At 36.0% G+C, this 16,933-nt stretch overlaps 1 protein-coding gene across 4 annotated transcripts; it reads right to left on the bottom strand.

The window, feature by feature from the left end:
* Positions 1–723: 723 nt before the first annotated feature.
* LOC132311279 (E3 ubiquitin-protein ligase SINAT2-like) lies at positions 724–15,473 on the bottom strand. 4 transcript variants are annotated; one of them, XM_059809119.1, is made up of 5 exons: positions 15,167–15,473; positions 6,871–7,180; positions 3,989–4,375; positions 1,870–2,219; positions 724–1,137 (listed from the first exon to the last, which is right to left on the bottom strand). In XM_059809119.1, the coding sequence occupies exons 2-4, from the start codon at positions 7,081–7,083 to the stop codon at positions 1,902–1,904; spliced, it is 918 nt and encodes a 305-aa protein (XP_059665102.1). In that variant the 5' UTR covers positions 7,084–7,180; positions 15,167–15,473; the 3' UTR covers positions 724–1,137; positions 1,870–1,901. The 4 variants fall into 4 exon arrangements, with proteins under 4 accessions (XP_059665102.1, XP_059665101.1, XP_059665100.1 ...); XM_059809118.1 differs by lacking the exon at positions 724–1,137 and adding an exon at positions 1,221–1,566; XM_059809117.1 differs by lacking the exon at positions 724–1,137 and adding an exon at positions 1,221–1,570 and having other exon boundaries at positions 15,167–15,472.
* Between the last annotated feature and the right edge of the window lie 1,460 nt (positions 15,474–16,933).

Genomic DNA, 16,933 nt, shown 5'->3' with positions numbered 1-16,933 from the left:
TTTAATTATATGGTACAGTGCCGTGTCATCAAATGATTCTATTCGGATTAATTGAAAGCATGTGCATTTTGTATAAGACTTCAGTCAAGGGGTGTTGAAGTTCTTGCTCCGTTCTTCAAGCCCTGATGTCAAAGTGTAGAGAGAGAGAAAGTGTCAAGAAGTCTGTGCGTGAAGAGGTTTAGTGTGTGTTCTTGATGTTTGTTTGTGTGTGTGTGTGTGTGTGTGTGTGTGTATATATTGAGAGGGATATTTCTAGAGAGAGAGATGTAGCATTTCTAGCACTGGAGGGATCTGCACAAGAGGTCCACGGCAACACCAATAGTCTACTTTCTGCACTTACTTTTCATACTTCTAATTTTTCTGCACTTTACTTCTTCATATGAGTAGTCTAGTATAAGTGTTATAATCAAACTCTTATCCTTCGCGCATAAGAATTTCACTTACGAAATAAGATGGGCGACAATACTTAAAGGGTTCCCTCTATTATTATTTTGTAAGTTCTTTGGGATTGATGAATGTTTATACACCTAGTGTTACTCCCTTCATCCATTCCGGCCCTTATTTTATTGAAGTCCAACCCGAAAAATTGAAGGAAGTGGTCATCCTTGCCTTTCAACAGTCGCCTAATTCACAAAAAAGCCAATTCCAGATTCGGTTGACGCCAATGATAGTTTGACTATTCAACCCCTCCGAGTCGAAAGACTATGGCACGCCTGAAATAAATTAAGAGCCAAACACACACCCTTAAATATATTTTCTAAAAAATATTTTACATCCAAACAAAGAGAGCTTCAGTGTAATTCTGCCTCCAAAGCCCACTTTGAAAACACAATAAACAAACCATGGAGAAAATTCAAGTCCTTATTACAAAGCAGCGCTTGCTGCCCACACTTTTTGGCACCGAGACAGGAACAATTCACACTGGGTGAGTGATACGCCTGGGCATCTCACACAGCTAAAAAATGTGGAAACCCAAAGTCACCATTCGCACACAAATCAAACCTGATGCTGTTGCATTAAGCAACTTGAACCACAACTTCCTGGGTGTTTTTCTCGGCCTATTAACATGCTTAATTGCTTGATTCCCCGAAATTTGAAGAGAACTTCACTGAAAATCCCCATCTCTAGAGACCAATTCTATAAGACAATAATTCCCTTAGAATTGATCAAATAATTCAGATATAAGCATTTTTCTGTGCAGAAACACAGATAAATTCAGGAAAAAAAAAAAATCAATTTCTTGGCAAAGTTCCGGAGAGATCAAGCATTCTAGTGAGATTGAATGAGTCTCAGAGACTGCAAATGCTAACTCAAGACCTAACAGATACCCATTTTTGCCCAAAAGAGGTCCAATTTCAACCAGTTGATCATCAACTTGGCACATGCAGTCTTAGAGCACCGCATAATCCACCACCGAGCACAACATTAACGCACCACATTCAAACTACTTAAGCTTAATGATTGATGGTGATCAATGCAGACCATCAAATGAGACTGACTTCTGGTTCCCATACACTGATCACCTCTATGGGATGCAATTTGCACTTCCTGATTGCTACCTTTCTTCTATCTATGCCATTACCAACCAAAAACATGGAAAAGGGAAAAAGATGTTATTGACACCATTGAAGCCAAAAAACAAAACATCCACAAACAAAGCCAACTGCACTTGTAACTCAATTGACTCATAAACCAGAAACAGATCAGCAACTACCCAGCATTGTAAATCTAGCCCATTTACATAGCAAATATATATATATATAGAAAGAGAGATACTGTCTTACCAACCAATAACATTTTAAGAACAAAACTAAAGCAGATATATATTTTACTGTTTAAAAAAAAAAAAAAAAAAAAAAAAAAGGTTACCATGAGATCCTTATCAGATTGCCGGCTTACAACTATTCTTTCCATATACGGCCAGCCACATTGAGCTTCAGCTCCTGTCTATCACCACCAGAAAAGAATAGTGCCATGTTTTTCTGAATAATCAGTCCATCTAGACTGTCTCGTACTGTCTTATGACTATCACGAATGCTCCTTGGAACTCCTTGCCATGTTAACTTTCTGCCATTTCCACCAACTTCTAAACTGTAACTGAATTTTTTCGCTTCATAATCATCACCCATAAACCGTAGGAAGGCCATGTAAACAGGCGCCACTCCTAGATGGAAAGCCTCAAAGTGCAAGCAGAACTGGTGGCTGAAACAGGTGAATACCTGCACCGCACCAAATAAAACAATCAAACATGTCTTTTTGTTATTTCATTATGATTTAAAAACACAGTGTTGTTTTGGAACAAAATGTATGAAAGAATGAGAATATTCTTTTCCAGGAAAGAGAGAGAGCTAACATAGAATTGGACCAAGAATTTGATCTGATGGGCTGTTAAGTAAACAAAGAAATATTGTTCCTCTATTTGCTGTCTTCTCTAAAACTAATAAATGCACATTACATTGCAAGATTGGTTTTAATGCCAACAGTAAACTAACCATCTGGTTTATTAGAATAAAGAAATTAGTTCAATCAAAATATGTCTAATTTGTCAATCACATGCAAGATCAAGTTTTTCTAATGATACACACAACCATAAGCATGAACTTCCTAGAATAAACAAATAAATCAGAAGGAAGCACCATGCCTCCTATGCATTTTTCAAGTATTGTATTCCATAATTAGAGCCATGACAAAATAAAAAATAAAAGCATTATCCAATGTGGTTCCCGCAAATTGAGGGTACTGAGATGGATAGACTAGGTACAAAGATAACCCTTTACATTATTTGCCCAAAGTGGCTGCCACTCGAACCCATGCACACTCGATTTCCCAATGTTTAACCACTGCACCAAGCAATGACTCCTAACTAATGACAAAAATAACATGAGAATATCTTGCCAAATGAATGGAAAAGTTTGCAATTTATTGCTAATTACGACAATAAGGTAAGCAGATGTAAAAATGTATGTCCCTGGTAGAAGGTTCTAGGTAGCCTGCCAGTAAACTTTTTAGGTAACTGAACTGCAGGTCTAGGAATCAAATCTTCATAATTATAGGTATGGGGAAGGCGCCATAATTTTTGTTGAGCATTGTGGCCTTCTAATCAAACACATACCCCATCTATCGCCTAGACAATATTAACAAAGCTATTTGTTGTACATTATTGTATGAGTTGTCATACATGTACAATTAGATTACATTGTATACTAGGGTTTACTAGTATCTTCTGTATTCTGTAGCCGTCTTCACCTACCCCGCATTACCATATATAGCATTACCATGTTTAGGGTTTACTTGTTCTACACTCACCTAATCCTGTAGCTTCTCCTATATAAACACCATTGTATTATTGTATTACTCACTCAATAAGATATACATTTTCATATATTCTCTCTCTCAACATTACTCACTCCTAATAATCCATGTCTTTGATATTCCAAAAAAAGAGCCTTTTAAGAGAACTACGCAGTTCAAATTAAAGAAATATTAACTCATTAGATAGGTAAAAGCAACTGAAGAACTTCTTGAATGGAAACATTATGAAAACTTGGAATTTGAGAGTACTATTCTCCAAGAAAAATTTAGATTCTGAAACTTAATTGATTAAACATTTAATAAGTGTGGAAATCCAAAAATAAAGTTTAAGGAGAAGGAAAAAACATGTTGAAGTGGAGGGAAAAAAATGAAATCCTGCCATAGTTTTATGCAAACACATCACTACTTTGCAACCAATTCAATAGTTACAAAGTTTAGGGTATATTGACGAATCATTCATGAAATAGCTTATTGTAAGTGACGCAATCATGTCATGCACACTTGATGAACTCAAGTATACACAAAAGGGATTGTAGTACAATGGTGCAGTTATGATATCTAAATAGAACTTAAGGGTTCAATCTTTGATGTTGGCCCAAGAAAAGAAATAATATAATTTGGATATAATCGAATGTTGACAAAAAATTTCATAAAAGAAGAGAAAGAGAGAGATTACAGTCAACATCCATGTAGCATTTTCAACATCTTGGGGGTTGGATTGGACATATCGGTGGTTGAAACTACACCCATCATGCGTGTCAACCTTGTGATGATCTTTGAGATGTGCAACGAGGAAGTGGATATCACCAGTGACAGAGCACTCAGCCCCAGCATATGGACAATTATACGGGCGAAACCTGCAATTCTGCTCATGCCTGAGCCTCCTGTGAACTGGTAATATGTCTTGACAACCAAAAATATGGTTTCTGCATGGCAGTTCTAATGATTCTGCAACCTTCTCCAAAGCTAAGCACCTAATGTTTCCAAGATTTTGGCGGCAAATTGGGCAACAGTCGTGTACTTTGGCCTTACAGTTTGAACAAAGAGTGTGACCATTTGGACACTACACGCACAGAAAAAGAATTAGAAGAAAAAAAAAAAAAAAAAAAAGTCATAATATTTGCAATGATCAACTTTTCATATCAGCATGTATGTACTTATAGCTACAAGAGCTGGGTAGTTTCCTAAAATGAAGATAAAGAAATAAAATATTATTGCTCAAATTTTTTTTTTCTTTCTTATTTTTTCTTTGGACCCGAAAAATATGGGAACAGTGTAAAATAATGTTGGATAATGTGTGTGCCCGTATAATGGTAGTGATGATTTGTTTTTGCTTCATCAAGTCCGAGGCAGACATTTGGGGCCTACAGCCACACAAGCCCAAATCTTCCTTTTATAAGTATGATGCTTTCCATTAAGGACTACATTCATACTAAGCTAGGAAGCATGGCTATTCAAAAAAATATAAAAAATTCAGACACATTTTTTGGCGTGTCCGACACGGACATGCCTAAAAGGGCAAAGAATCCGTGTCAGACACAGACATGCGCCGAACATGCCCCGACACGTGTCGGACACGCCAAAAAATGTGTCTAGATTTTTTATATTTTTTTGAATAGCCATGGACATGCGCCCGACACACATATCCCATTCTTGGGGATTTTATTTATATTTTTTATTTTTGATAAGGAATTCTTAGGAATTTATAAGAAAGTTTTAGAAAGAGAGCTAGGTTGAAGTGTAACTATGAGGAGTTGTTTAATAACTTTCAATGGTCATTACACAATTCCTTTGAAGTTGTTGTTTTACAATACAATTTTATAATAAAACAATCAGATATTTATGCTTATATGTTAGTTCAAAGGTTCAAACTCTTGCACGATAATCTTTGACTCTCTTTTGTTCTCCCACCAACCAAGCTTTGCTGCCGGTGGATGGTCTCTCTGTCTCTCCCCCCCCTTCATCCTCCTCTTTTCTTTCTTCTTCTTCTTCTTCTTCTTCTTATTTTTCTTCTTCACAAACCCTAGATACTTCTTTTTTTCCTTTCACAACAGTTTTGTCTCTTTTTCCTTTTTTCTCTTGTTTCCATGAACTTTTTCTCTTCTATGGATTCTTCCCTTTATTTTTAACTAAGCCCTAATTTTTTTTTTTCTAACAAACCCTAATTTTCTTTGTTTTTATCTCTTTTTAACCCTTTTTCTAAAATTATTTCTTTTTCCCAGCAAAACACAATTTTTTTTTTTTTTTCATTATTTGGTTGATAAAAATAACATTACTCTGAATTGCTTAAAATGCAACATCATACATATATATAATAAATATTTATTAGTCACTATGTCCCTGTGTATGTGCCCTAATTTTTTAGGATTTGCCGTGTCAATGTGTCGTGTTGTATCCGTGTCCCGTATCCGTTTTCCATGCTTCTTAGATACTAAGCAAGTTCCCCCCACTCCCCCTCCCACCCGCATAAATCTCTCTCCTCTTCACCTCAGGTAAAATATAAATGACCTCAGATATATAAGCTATGCAAATCCAAATTATCTTTCAATGAAACAAAAAGGGGAAAATTAGTGAATTTTCTTCTTTCTGTTCTTCGATAAATTTAATTACAATGAAAAACTAAATTGGTAATCCTTAAAAGAAGATTTTAGCAGGAGTTTTCCACAACCACACCCCAGATTCACTTTCCCAAGCAGCAGTGTAACCTAATTTTTTATCAAGAATATAAAAGATCAAGAATAAGCAAGCAATGCCCATCTAGTATAAAGTGAAGAAACTCCTCAGGTGCATTAAATGTATGCCTTTTTAATACATTGAGCCAAATATAAGAGGATCTATATGCGCCTCAGCGTTCAATGTGATAGACTTTTCCCCCGAGTTGGCCAGCATGAAGCTAAGTCACATCTTTTATAAATATTTACAGTTATAGTATCCATAGGTTCTCGTTACAGTTATATAAACTAATTTAATTATTATAGTTACAAACATATGCGTCTGTAGGACACAATGCCACTATAGTATATATTTCCAAAAAAAAGTATCCATTTTATGCATGAAGGGTATGCGTATCTTGTAGTAAGGTTTGTGTGATAATACACAAAGTGAATCTACAAACATCATTGATATTGCTTTCCTGTTAACTCACAATGACAGCACATATTGGCATTGCAGAACCTCCTGCACCCCTCCCAAGAAGCAAATAAATTGCTAATGGAAACCCACAAGGAAATAATAGGTGAAATTTATTCTAGAATTATACTATTAACTTTATTAAATTTTTTTTTTTTTTTCCTATTTAACATATTCTGAATTATTCCTGGCAATAAAATTTCCTAAATTAAATTTTTTGTTACCATGATAGACCCCTTGTCAGTGGAACAACTATTTATTGCCACCAGTTGTCAATTTTGTATTTGACAATTTTGGGGGGAGCTGGGACATAAAATTCAAGTTACAATTACTCAAAGTTCAGAAGCTACATTTAATTCATATATTAAAATTAAAAACAAGAAAAAGGAGTGGTGGGCATTTTCAGCTTGCCAGTTTAAGTATATATACCTGATGAATGGAAGAGTACATTATATTCATGCAAACAGGGCACTCAAGTAGGTCATGCACAGCACTGTTTGACACCATTCCAGGCTTCTTACCAACAACAGCAGAAGATCTCCTAAAAGGGGAACTTTCTAAACTTGAAGGTACTACACCATAATCAGCATACGCAGTGTGAGACTCAATTGCATCCTGACGAATGCTAACTCCAGGAATCATGTTTTAGCTTCAAAAATGCCAATATTTCTATGCTCTGAATCACACAGTGATAAGCTCTTCACTTGTTTAACCTTCTGGTGCCTTGGATTGCTCTATCCTATCCAACATAATTATCATGAATTAAAATTGACAGAAGTTCCATCTTACAGAGGAACTTGTATAATATTGGAATTTAAAATGACATATTCTTATTTATATGGAATTTTCTTTTTCTTTTAGCTATTGTAGCATTTACATAATTGCAATACCAAAGTTCATAACAGCGTATCAGATAATGATGACAGATCTTTCTAAGCAGAAAAAGAAAAGGTGGGGAAAATAAATTTATATTAATTCGTCTTGGCAAGGTAATTAAAAAGGAAGTCGGGGTACCATCACTTAGAGGAGTTCCTAAGAGAAACGCGGTCATGCATTTATACCCAAGGAGATACTATGGCAGGGTGCAACAATTAGTCACGATAACTGAAATCACTACTTAACCAACATCATAAATTAAAATTGACAGAAGTTCCATCTTACAAAGGAACTTGTATAATATTGGAATTTAAAATGACAGATTCTTATTTATATGGAATCTTCTTTTTCTTTAGCTATTGTAGCATTTACATAATTGCAATACCAAAGTTCATAACAGCGTATCAGAAAATGATGATAGATCTTTCTAAGCAGAAAAAGAAAAGGTGGGGAAAATAAATTTATATTAATTCGTCTTGGCTAGGTAATTGAAAAGGAAGTCAGGGGTTACCATCACTTAGAGGAGTTCCTAAGAGAGACGTGGTCATGCATTTATACTCAAGGAGATACTATGGCAGGGTGCAACAGTTACTCACGATAAGTTCGATAACTGAAATCACTGCTTAACTAAATAAATTTGTGGTCCATGGTATAGGATCAAAGCATGTGACCTTAAACATGCACTTCTCCATACCTTTTTGGCACAGATATCATGTTCCTTGATCATGGATTATGTCAGGGAGAAACAAGATTATGGTCCAGAGGGAGAAAAATGTAAACCCAATAAAAGTAACAGCTAGTACTATCTCAAACTAAATTAATAACAGATTATATAAGAATAAGATTAAGTTTTAAAATAAAATTGAAATCAATACAGAAAAATGTATGTGTGTATATATATATATATACACACACACACATAAAAGGAAAGAGAGATATCAAGAAGAAGAATGTTGTTCAACTCACAAATTGAAATCATGGGCTAATTGAAAGACGGACAGAAATCCAAAAAAGGGGTATGGTTGGACTATCTAAGGGTTTAAAAACTTCAATGTGTCCAATTTACATTCTTTGGAGTACCACAGTTAATTTTATCACTATCAGAGAAATAATGTTTGACCAATTAAGTTTGGACCAACTTCTCTCAACCTACATTTTCACTCACTCGAAAAGCTAATTAATGGTACCCTTATCGTAATTAAGTAGTCACTCATATTTAATCAAACCACAACCAATACAAAGTTTAAGACCATCCATTTTAGGTCGCTTTATGCTACGATCAATACGTCAATGGGGGAGATTGTTGTGGTTCCAAATGAACCAAACTCTTCAGGCACAACTCTAACTTGATCGATTGCAAGCTTGAACAATGTGCACTCTTATGAGCTCGTGAACAAATCCCACATAAATCTGTCATCTGCAGTGTAAGTCCATCATTCACTCTCTGACTAACCCATTAATCCCATCAGATAAGTATTGATTCGGAACATGTTAACGGAAAGGTAAGCAAGATGAGAAATCATCTAAAGAAGTTCTATCTCTCACCTGCGCTCGCTCTTTCTACATGCTCTCATTTCTCTCATCTACACTCTCGCACCTGCTCTACTTTCACTCTCATTCGTCTCACAAACATTGACACTGTTGATTGTTGCTGGGTGCTTACCCGTCACCCATCATCACCTTCAACTCTTCATCATCAACATCTCTGGTAATGGCTGCCAACATCACCCTTCAATTCTCACTCCTTTATACTCAAACCCACAGAACCCATCACCTCCAGTCAGCACCACCACTTTTATTACCCTTGTCAGCCGTAAAAAATGTTCCATTATCTCTCTCACCAATAAATATGTATGTTTCATCCGACGGGTAAAACAAATACTGGAGGGAGGACATGAACATTCTACACGAAGTACTGGTTGATAGCTTTCTATATAGTTAGTGAAATTTATGTGTGGAAATTTCGGCACAAAGAAATTGAGTATCCAGAACCATTTTTTTTTTTTCTTTATAGTGACTTGTTTTCTTTATTTTCTAATTAATTGGGTTTTAGAAGGACTAGCCTTTTGAACTATAATGAAAAAATAATCCTTGGGTACAACACTGTTAGAAACTTAGGAGGACACCTTTCAGATGGTTACTTTCTTATTTACTTTCTATTGTTTCATTTATTGTTGAATAGCCTGTGTATAAATGTATATTTTAACCAGGCAATCAGATCTAATTACTAATTGCAGATTTGCGATCCGAAATTCAGCTTTGCTTATAATACTAGATGACCCAAGATCGATCTGTAACACAAGCTTAAATTGAAGCTCGAGTTTGGATCATTTGTTAGATGAGCCCAGCTGATCCTAGTTGAACAAGCCCAAGCTTGTGAAACTATGACAAGCTGAGCTCAAACTGATTCTTTTGAGCTCATGATAATCCTGAGCCAAGTCTGAACTGGCTCAAGCTGAGGCGACATTGCCTCAGCTCTGTCATTTGCACCCCTTGTGATTGCCTTCCCATGCCTCTGTCATTGTCACTGTATAATTCAGTAAACAATTTCTGATAACTCACTTGTGTTCGAGAAATACCATAGTAAGATTAAGAACTGTTACTCTCAAATAGTGGATCAATAATGGTTCATGAGATAGGGATATTTTTTATTATAGTTATGGAATGCAATTATGGAAGTGTGCATAAATGAGAATTGAGAAGTGAGTTGTATGTACCCTTCATCTATATCCAGAAAGTTTCTTCTAAGAAAAAAGAAAGGCGAACTCCTTGTTTTGAATTTCTAAATAACATAAAATTAGCTTATATAGAAGTATATAGGCACTTCTGTTTCCAAGGTCTAATAAGACAATAAAAAAAGCTTTTTGTATCATTTCCTGGATCTTCTTCAATTAATTTCCAATAGCAGCTTTAGAATATTCATCGATAATATTGCCTTTCCATAATTAATGGGCAAACCCTCTTTAGATGGAGCAAAATATGGGATTGAAAAAGTATGGAGAAAATATGCTTCACAATACAAAAATTTAAATGAAATAAAAAAGCATTACTTAGTAATAGCATCCATTCAATTGATGGGGAAAATCCATATAATGTGCATTACTTCAAAATTTAATAGCATCCATATAGCTATCTTCATCATCACCATCCTTGCCTTTATCCCATACAAACGGGTCGGCTACATGGATTCTCTTTTTCCACTCTTTTCTATTATAGGCCATATCTTCAACTACATCTCATTTTTTGAAATCATTTCTTATCACTTCCTTTCATGTTAGTTTTGGTCGACCCCTTTATCTCTTACCCTCTATGCAAATCAATCTTCCTCTCCTCACGGGTGTATCCATATAGCTACCACAATAACAAAATACATTACAGTTTACACTCGGCGATAGGAAGGGGGCACCTAATGCTCCTTTCACAAAGCTTATCAACAATTTCTCTGAATCCCCCACTAAATGTAAGTGCTCTTATAAAAACCTGAATTCTATAAAAAGAGTAGACAGTGGCAAACTGGTAATCTCCATTGCATCGCTATCCATTTTCTATTTTTTCTTAATTTTTATATAGCGTCAAACTGGTAATCTCCATTGCATCACCCTGCATTATGTATTTATGTGATGATGGGACTCAAATATTTTTTAAACATAGAAATTTATATATTCCCCTGTTTAAGTGATTTTTGTTGTCATATAAGTTACGGTACGGGAACCACGAATTAGTAATTTTTCTTTATCGTGAAAGCTTAAAATATTAAAGAAACTCATCTTAATAATTAAAAAAAAAAAAAAAAAAATTCAATAAAAGCCCAAATTTAGGGGATAGTGGGATTAGAAAAAGTGTACTTGTCCATTATGGAGTAGTTTTGTGGCAAAATACAATAAAAGTTAACTGCTTGGAGCCACTTACATCACATTACGTTTGTTGTATCTCATGTTCATGACCTTATATTTTTCAAATAAGAAGTAAACATCATTTTACCTTGGTTAGGATTGAGGGTAATGATCGTAAATTGGCTGTGTCCTCATGTTTGTAGGGGTTTGGATGAATTCCAAACTCTTAGACATACGCACCACTCTCAGCAATGTACCTTAATATGCTACCCTACTAATAAACCATTAAATCTTAAAGATGAGTATGCAGATTTTTATTACTGTAGAAACCAGTATTCCAAAATTCAACTCTGAGATTTTCACTTTCAGAAGCAAAACAGTAAAGAGAGAGAATAAGAAACAAAGAAAAAGTAAAATCACACAAACAAATTACCAAAAAAAAAACATGAACAATGTAGTGTTTACCTTAATAAGTTAATCAGACCACACCTGAGAGAAACTACGTTTAGAGAGAGAGAGAGAGAGAGAGAAAAGCGAGTTTTTCCTTAGAAACACTCAACATGGTAACACTTCCACTAAAATAAATATTATTATCTGATCTAGTATCTATGTAAGTGTCTAACTAACGTAAAAGCATCTCAAAATATGGAATTCCTAAAAATATAAAACAACTCCTAAAACAAATAGGAATTGGAAAAAATCAATATCGACATATTGTTATATAAATCTTGACAGAATACAAAAGTAGGAAAGATAGACTCTTTTTCTCTAAAACTTCCTCTCTCTATTGAAGTCCTCTAGTATGGGCAAGACACCATCGGCAAAGAAGAAGACGGTCTGCCAGTTTACATTGGACTTTATCTTTCTTTATGACACCATGATATTCAGCCCCAAGCAGTTCATGTGGTACTAAAAAACCTCTCTGCAAGCTTTCAATGCTTTGTATAAGCCACTCATGTAGTGGTTGATGGCACTGAACAGAAACAACTAGGGCTTGTTGACGAGCAATATCAGCTCGAGGACAATAGAGGTTCCTCTACTTTCTTCTTTCCATGCTACTACAACAACAGAACCCATTTTGGGAGTGATAGGTAAATTGTAATCTCTTCAATGTCATTGTGCGAGCAGGTGGAGAAGACAGGTGCCTTCCATGCACAAATAGAGCAGCAAAGTGTGGGATGAACTCCCTCCTGACAAAACAGTGAACTGTCAAATCTGATGCAGCATGAATCTGCTGCTTGCAATGCAACGACTGCTCAGCACTTGCCACACAGCAAACAGTAGTGTGGTCAACCTTGCTGTGCTAACTGCAGATGCTTTGCCTCCTGATACAACACATTATCCCAGCTCAAAACGTCGTAATATCAGGCTTTGGAAAGAAGGAATATATGATGTTCCTTTGGATTTTTTTTTTTCCCTGGAAGGTATGTTCCTTTGGAAATTTCAATAAAGGGGTTTCCTACATCGGAATGTGCTCTAGTGGCCATTTTCTTGAAAAGGAAAAGGCTTCATTTACATCTGGCCAGGTATTAGGCAAAGAAGTTTTGGAAGAGATGTCTTAATGAGAATGCTAAATAACAGTTCTCCAATTTTAGAATTAGGAATATGGACGAGTTATAAAAAGTTATTGATGAGGACACTTGTTACTTGGAGGGAAATTATTTCTTATTAGAAAAAAAAAAAACTTCCAGGGATCTTTCTAAGTGTGAGTTCTCAAGTGTACCGGTTACAATGTGCCACTGTAGACAGAAGATAACCATAGTTATGTAGATAGCATTAATAGAAATGTATTTAAATTAGCATACCCAGAAGAGGACAAGGTTACTTATGCACACATTTGCATTGGAACTGGTGCCAACATGGAGTCCTGAAAGCCTTCAAACTTAATCTTACTTACGGATATCTTTCTGAAATTAGAGTTGAGGTGCCTTGAACTCAAAAGTGTGATATATGTACAACTTTGGCCACTCTACTTCCTCTTGCCTACTTCGACCTAATGAATCTAAAGCCTTTGTTTCCATCAACATGACTAGGTAAGAATGGAGTTACAGAATTCAATCTTGTTTATGACACTTATGCTTGCATAGAAGTGGATAGAAGAAAGGAAGAGGATTGCTAATTCCTCATGGTCGAAGATCAAAATAATGAAGGAAAGATTACATCTTTAGCTTCTTCGTCTAATATTTTTTATATCCTTTCCTCTTCCCAACCTTAAGAGTCTAGTATCAATGCTGAGGGGATGAGGAAGAATAGAGTGAAGGTGATGATGGCAAGAAATATGGAAATGGTTGACCCAAAAGAGAGAGAGAGAAACAAAGAAGAACCTCAAACTGTGCCAGCTACAACCAGTTGTTGGATTTATGCAAAATTTCTAGAGAGAGTAGGCTTGAGGATTTTTTTTTGATAAATAAAATGTATTAGAAGGCGTTCAAAAGGGGAACGCGTCCCAAGCTATACAAAAAACTGAAACTATGATCTCAAGGAGCCCAAAAAGTCCACAATATCCTCAATGGTGGAAAAATCTCTCCCCCAACCCCAACAAAAAAGAGTACAAATAATAGAGAATGAAGAAACAAAAACTTTGCATGTTACTCCCAAGCATTCTAGGGCGAGGGTCAATGCTCTTCGGTCTACCCAGTCAGAGAAGCCCTATCTCAAGCTCACTTCTACTCCTACGGTCCTACCTGGGAGCACACACACCCCCACACCCACCCCCCCCCCCCCCCCCCCCCCCCCCCCGGTCTCCTTGTGATGCTCTCCTAATTCTAAGGGCCACAATAGATCCTTCACTGATCCTTAGCTAACGGACAGGATTGCTTTTTAGTTTTTTGTTCTTGCCTAACCATTTGGGCTTTGAAGGCATCTTTTGTTGGCTAGGTTTGCCTTTCCACTTTGACTGCAAGAGAATTTGTCCGTGTAAGGTCAAGGTTCTTCAAGGGCGGACCTAAAAATTCTCATTAGAAAGTCTAACTAGAGGGGTATACCTCTCTGTTCCTTGTATAGTTGTTTGCTTGGTAATGAAATTTGGCTTAGGGGGAAAAAAAAAAAAAAAGATGAAATATGTGTGTGCATATCTTTTCCTTTTCTCAATCTTAGAATTTGAATTCTTTTCGACAATATAATGGACATTCATGCTGTGCATATATATATATATATATATATATATATATAATGTGGATGGAAAAGATATGTGGTAGACTGGTAGTGGGCTTACTTCTTTTCATCAAATTTGGGATTTCTTAAACAAGGCTATCAAGACCTGCATTGAACTTTTATATGTGCTCCACTATTAATGGCTGTCCATAAATAAGACTTAAGACAGTGCTTTATATGTGTTTGTTGCACTTGGAGGCGCGCTTCCATACTCGACTGTAAGTCTTTTGCACTCTCTATCTCTTTGGTTAAATAACTCTCATCTTACCTTAAAAAGAGAAAGAGAGAATGGGGAAATTGATTTAATCCAACACAATCACCAAAGAGAGACTTGATTACAAAAGCATTGTATTTTATGAATTAAAACATCTAATGATAAATGGATTTTCCACAACTCCAATGCAATATACATTATTCACGGATATAGAAGATAAATTCAAAATAAAGATATGAAGCAATTTTCAGAATAAATGCTTCCTATTTGTAACAACCATGAAACAGAAGACATGAGATCAATATACACTAGTATATCCACAGAGAGAAAATAAAAAATAAAAAAATGGGGGGCAAATTCATCTAATGATTTCCTGTATATCTAACATACTAGCATCAAAATTTCACACCTAATACATTACATCCGCACTAATTCCCACACAACACATTCTTAAATTTTCTATCGAAATTCAAAAAACAAAAACAAAACAAAACAAAACAAAACAAAAATCATCCAGCAAAAAAGCACTGAACCTGATAGTCAAAACTTCAGACAATCACAATCAGCAGCAAGACAGAGCACCCAATATAGCACTCGCAACAATTAAAACAGAACAGTACGAATCAAGCAAAAGAGAGCAAAAACTGACCAAGAACAGCAATACCCATTTGAGAATTTGAGCCCCAAAAGCCTTACTAATCAACCCAATCGGAGCAATCGATAATTGGGATGTGATTGGATTCCGAGAAAATGACAAGAAGTGGAGGGTGGTGAGGTGGAGCACAATCCGCGAAAGCCGTTTCCTCAATTAACGTGTGTTAACCGGATTTGGAATAAATATGAACAAGAGTCCAAGATATGGATCCGTATCTACATATCGGAATGCTCGTATTAAATTAAAATATATAAAATAAATATGTGGTATATGTATATTTGTTGAGTGGACTTTTTACAGCTCACATTGAATTTTGTTTTCTAGTAGAAATATTTGGGTTTATATTAATGGGTTTCAGTTGTCGTCTCAATCTCGTCTTTCTTCATTCACCAAATACGTGCGTATTTCGCACACGCAAGGTTCATGTGTTTAACCATCTTAATTTCTGACTTCGAGAAACATTATTTTTATTTAAAAAATAAAAAAGACAATTCTTCCTCCTCCGAAGAGTTGAACTCTCCACAGTGGACCCAAAAGTCCATAAATATTTGGGAATCCAATTTTTTACAGCATGGACTTTTTAATATATATTTTTATTATATGGATAAGAGTGAATTTTTAAATTTTATTTTAGGAGAAAGTCTGAAAAACATCGTATGGTTTTTAATTTGTACAAATTACACATTTTCAGTTAGATTTGTTTATATAAATTCATATTAGATATAAAAATGTACAATTAAGCACCTCCGGTGAGAATTTCGGTGGAAATTAGACGTCAGTTGGTCATGTGCCATTTTAAACCCTTTATTCTCAAAATTGCCCTTCTTATATTTCTTTACTACCCCTCACCATATATATATATATGCGAAAAGTACAAAAAAAAACCCCTCTAAACTATTGAAAAAATTACAACTAACCCCATAAAATTGTAGAAAACTCCCTGAACTATACAAATTTATTGCAGATCACTCCATTCGGCTACCGGCAGTCCAAAAACGAGCGCGTGATTCTCATACAGCAATCAAACTAAATTTTTTGGACACTAATGCCATTTAATATATGAAAATACCAAATTGTCCGCAGTTAAACATGCCCTAATTACACTACTTATTTTAGTGCCAAACACGCCCTTACACGTGCGCCGCTCTCTCTCTACGCTCTCATGTTCATTACTCCATCCCAGCGGTGAGCACCTTCATCATCCGTTCATGGCCACCATCACCATCACCACAGATTCTTCTTCCCCCAGAACAAAAATAAGTTTTAGTTGCAAAGATCTAGAATTGGAGGGGGAATTAATTGAAAGAATTAACACAAATATTTGGGCAGTTACAATTGGGTTGGGCAGGTGGATTAGAAAGATACAAGTGGATTGTAGAGAGGATGGTAGAGGTAGCTGGTTGGGAAAGAACAAAAATTAGGGTTTGTAATGGTGGAGAGAGATGGCGATTTGGTGTTGAATTTTTTGTTCAGCGGTGGAATCTCGAAAATAAGGCGGTGAAGGCAAAAGTGGAGGAGTCGTTGGAGGGGGCATCATCTTGGGTTGGGTGCTTGTTGCTTCCGGTGGTCGTGAGCCGTCCTTTCCACCGCCGGCTACCATCAAACCCAATCACGACCGAGCTTCTTCATAACAGCCTATCACCAGAATCGCGACTTCTTTAGTCACTAATTCCCTGCCGTCTCGAACCAGCCGTCTCCGCTGCCAACGCCGGCGACCATCACAGCTCCACCGCCAACGCCGTCGATCCAACCCAACCCTCT

This window comes from Cornus florida, unplaced genomic scaffold, assembly GCF_030987335.1.
Source record: "Cornus florida cultivar Cherokee Brave unplaced genomic scaffold, ASM3098733v1 CherokeeBrave_3.0.0_Hap2_Chr06, whole genome shotgun sequence".
Lineage (NCBI taxonomy): Eukaryota > Viridiplantae > Streptophyta > Magnoliopsida > Cornales > Cornaceae > Cornus > Cornus florida.
The sequence above is the reverse complement of the archived record's forward strand: the minus strand, read 5'-3'. Positions and strand labels throughout refer to the sequence as shown.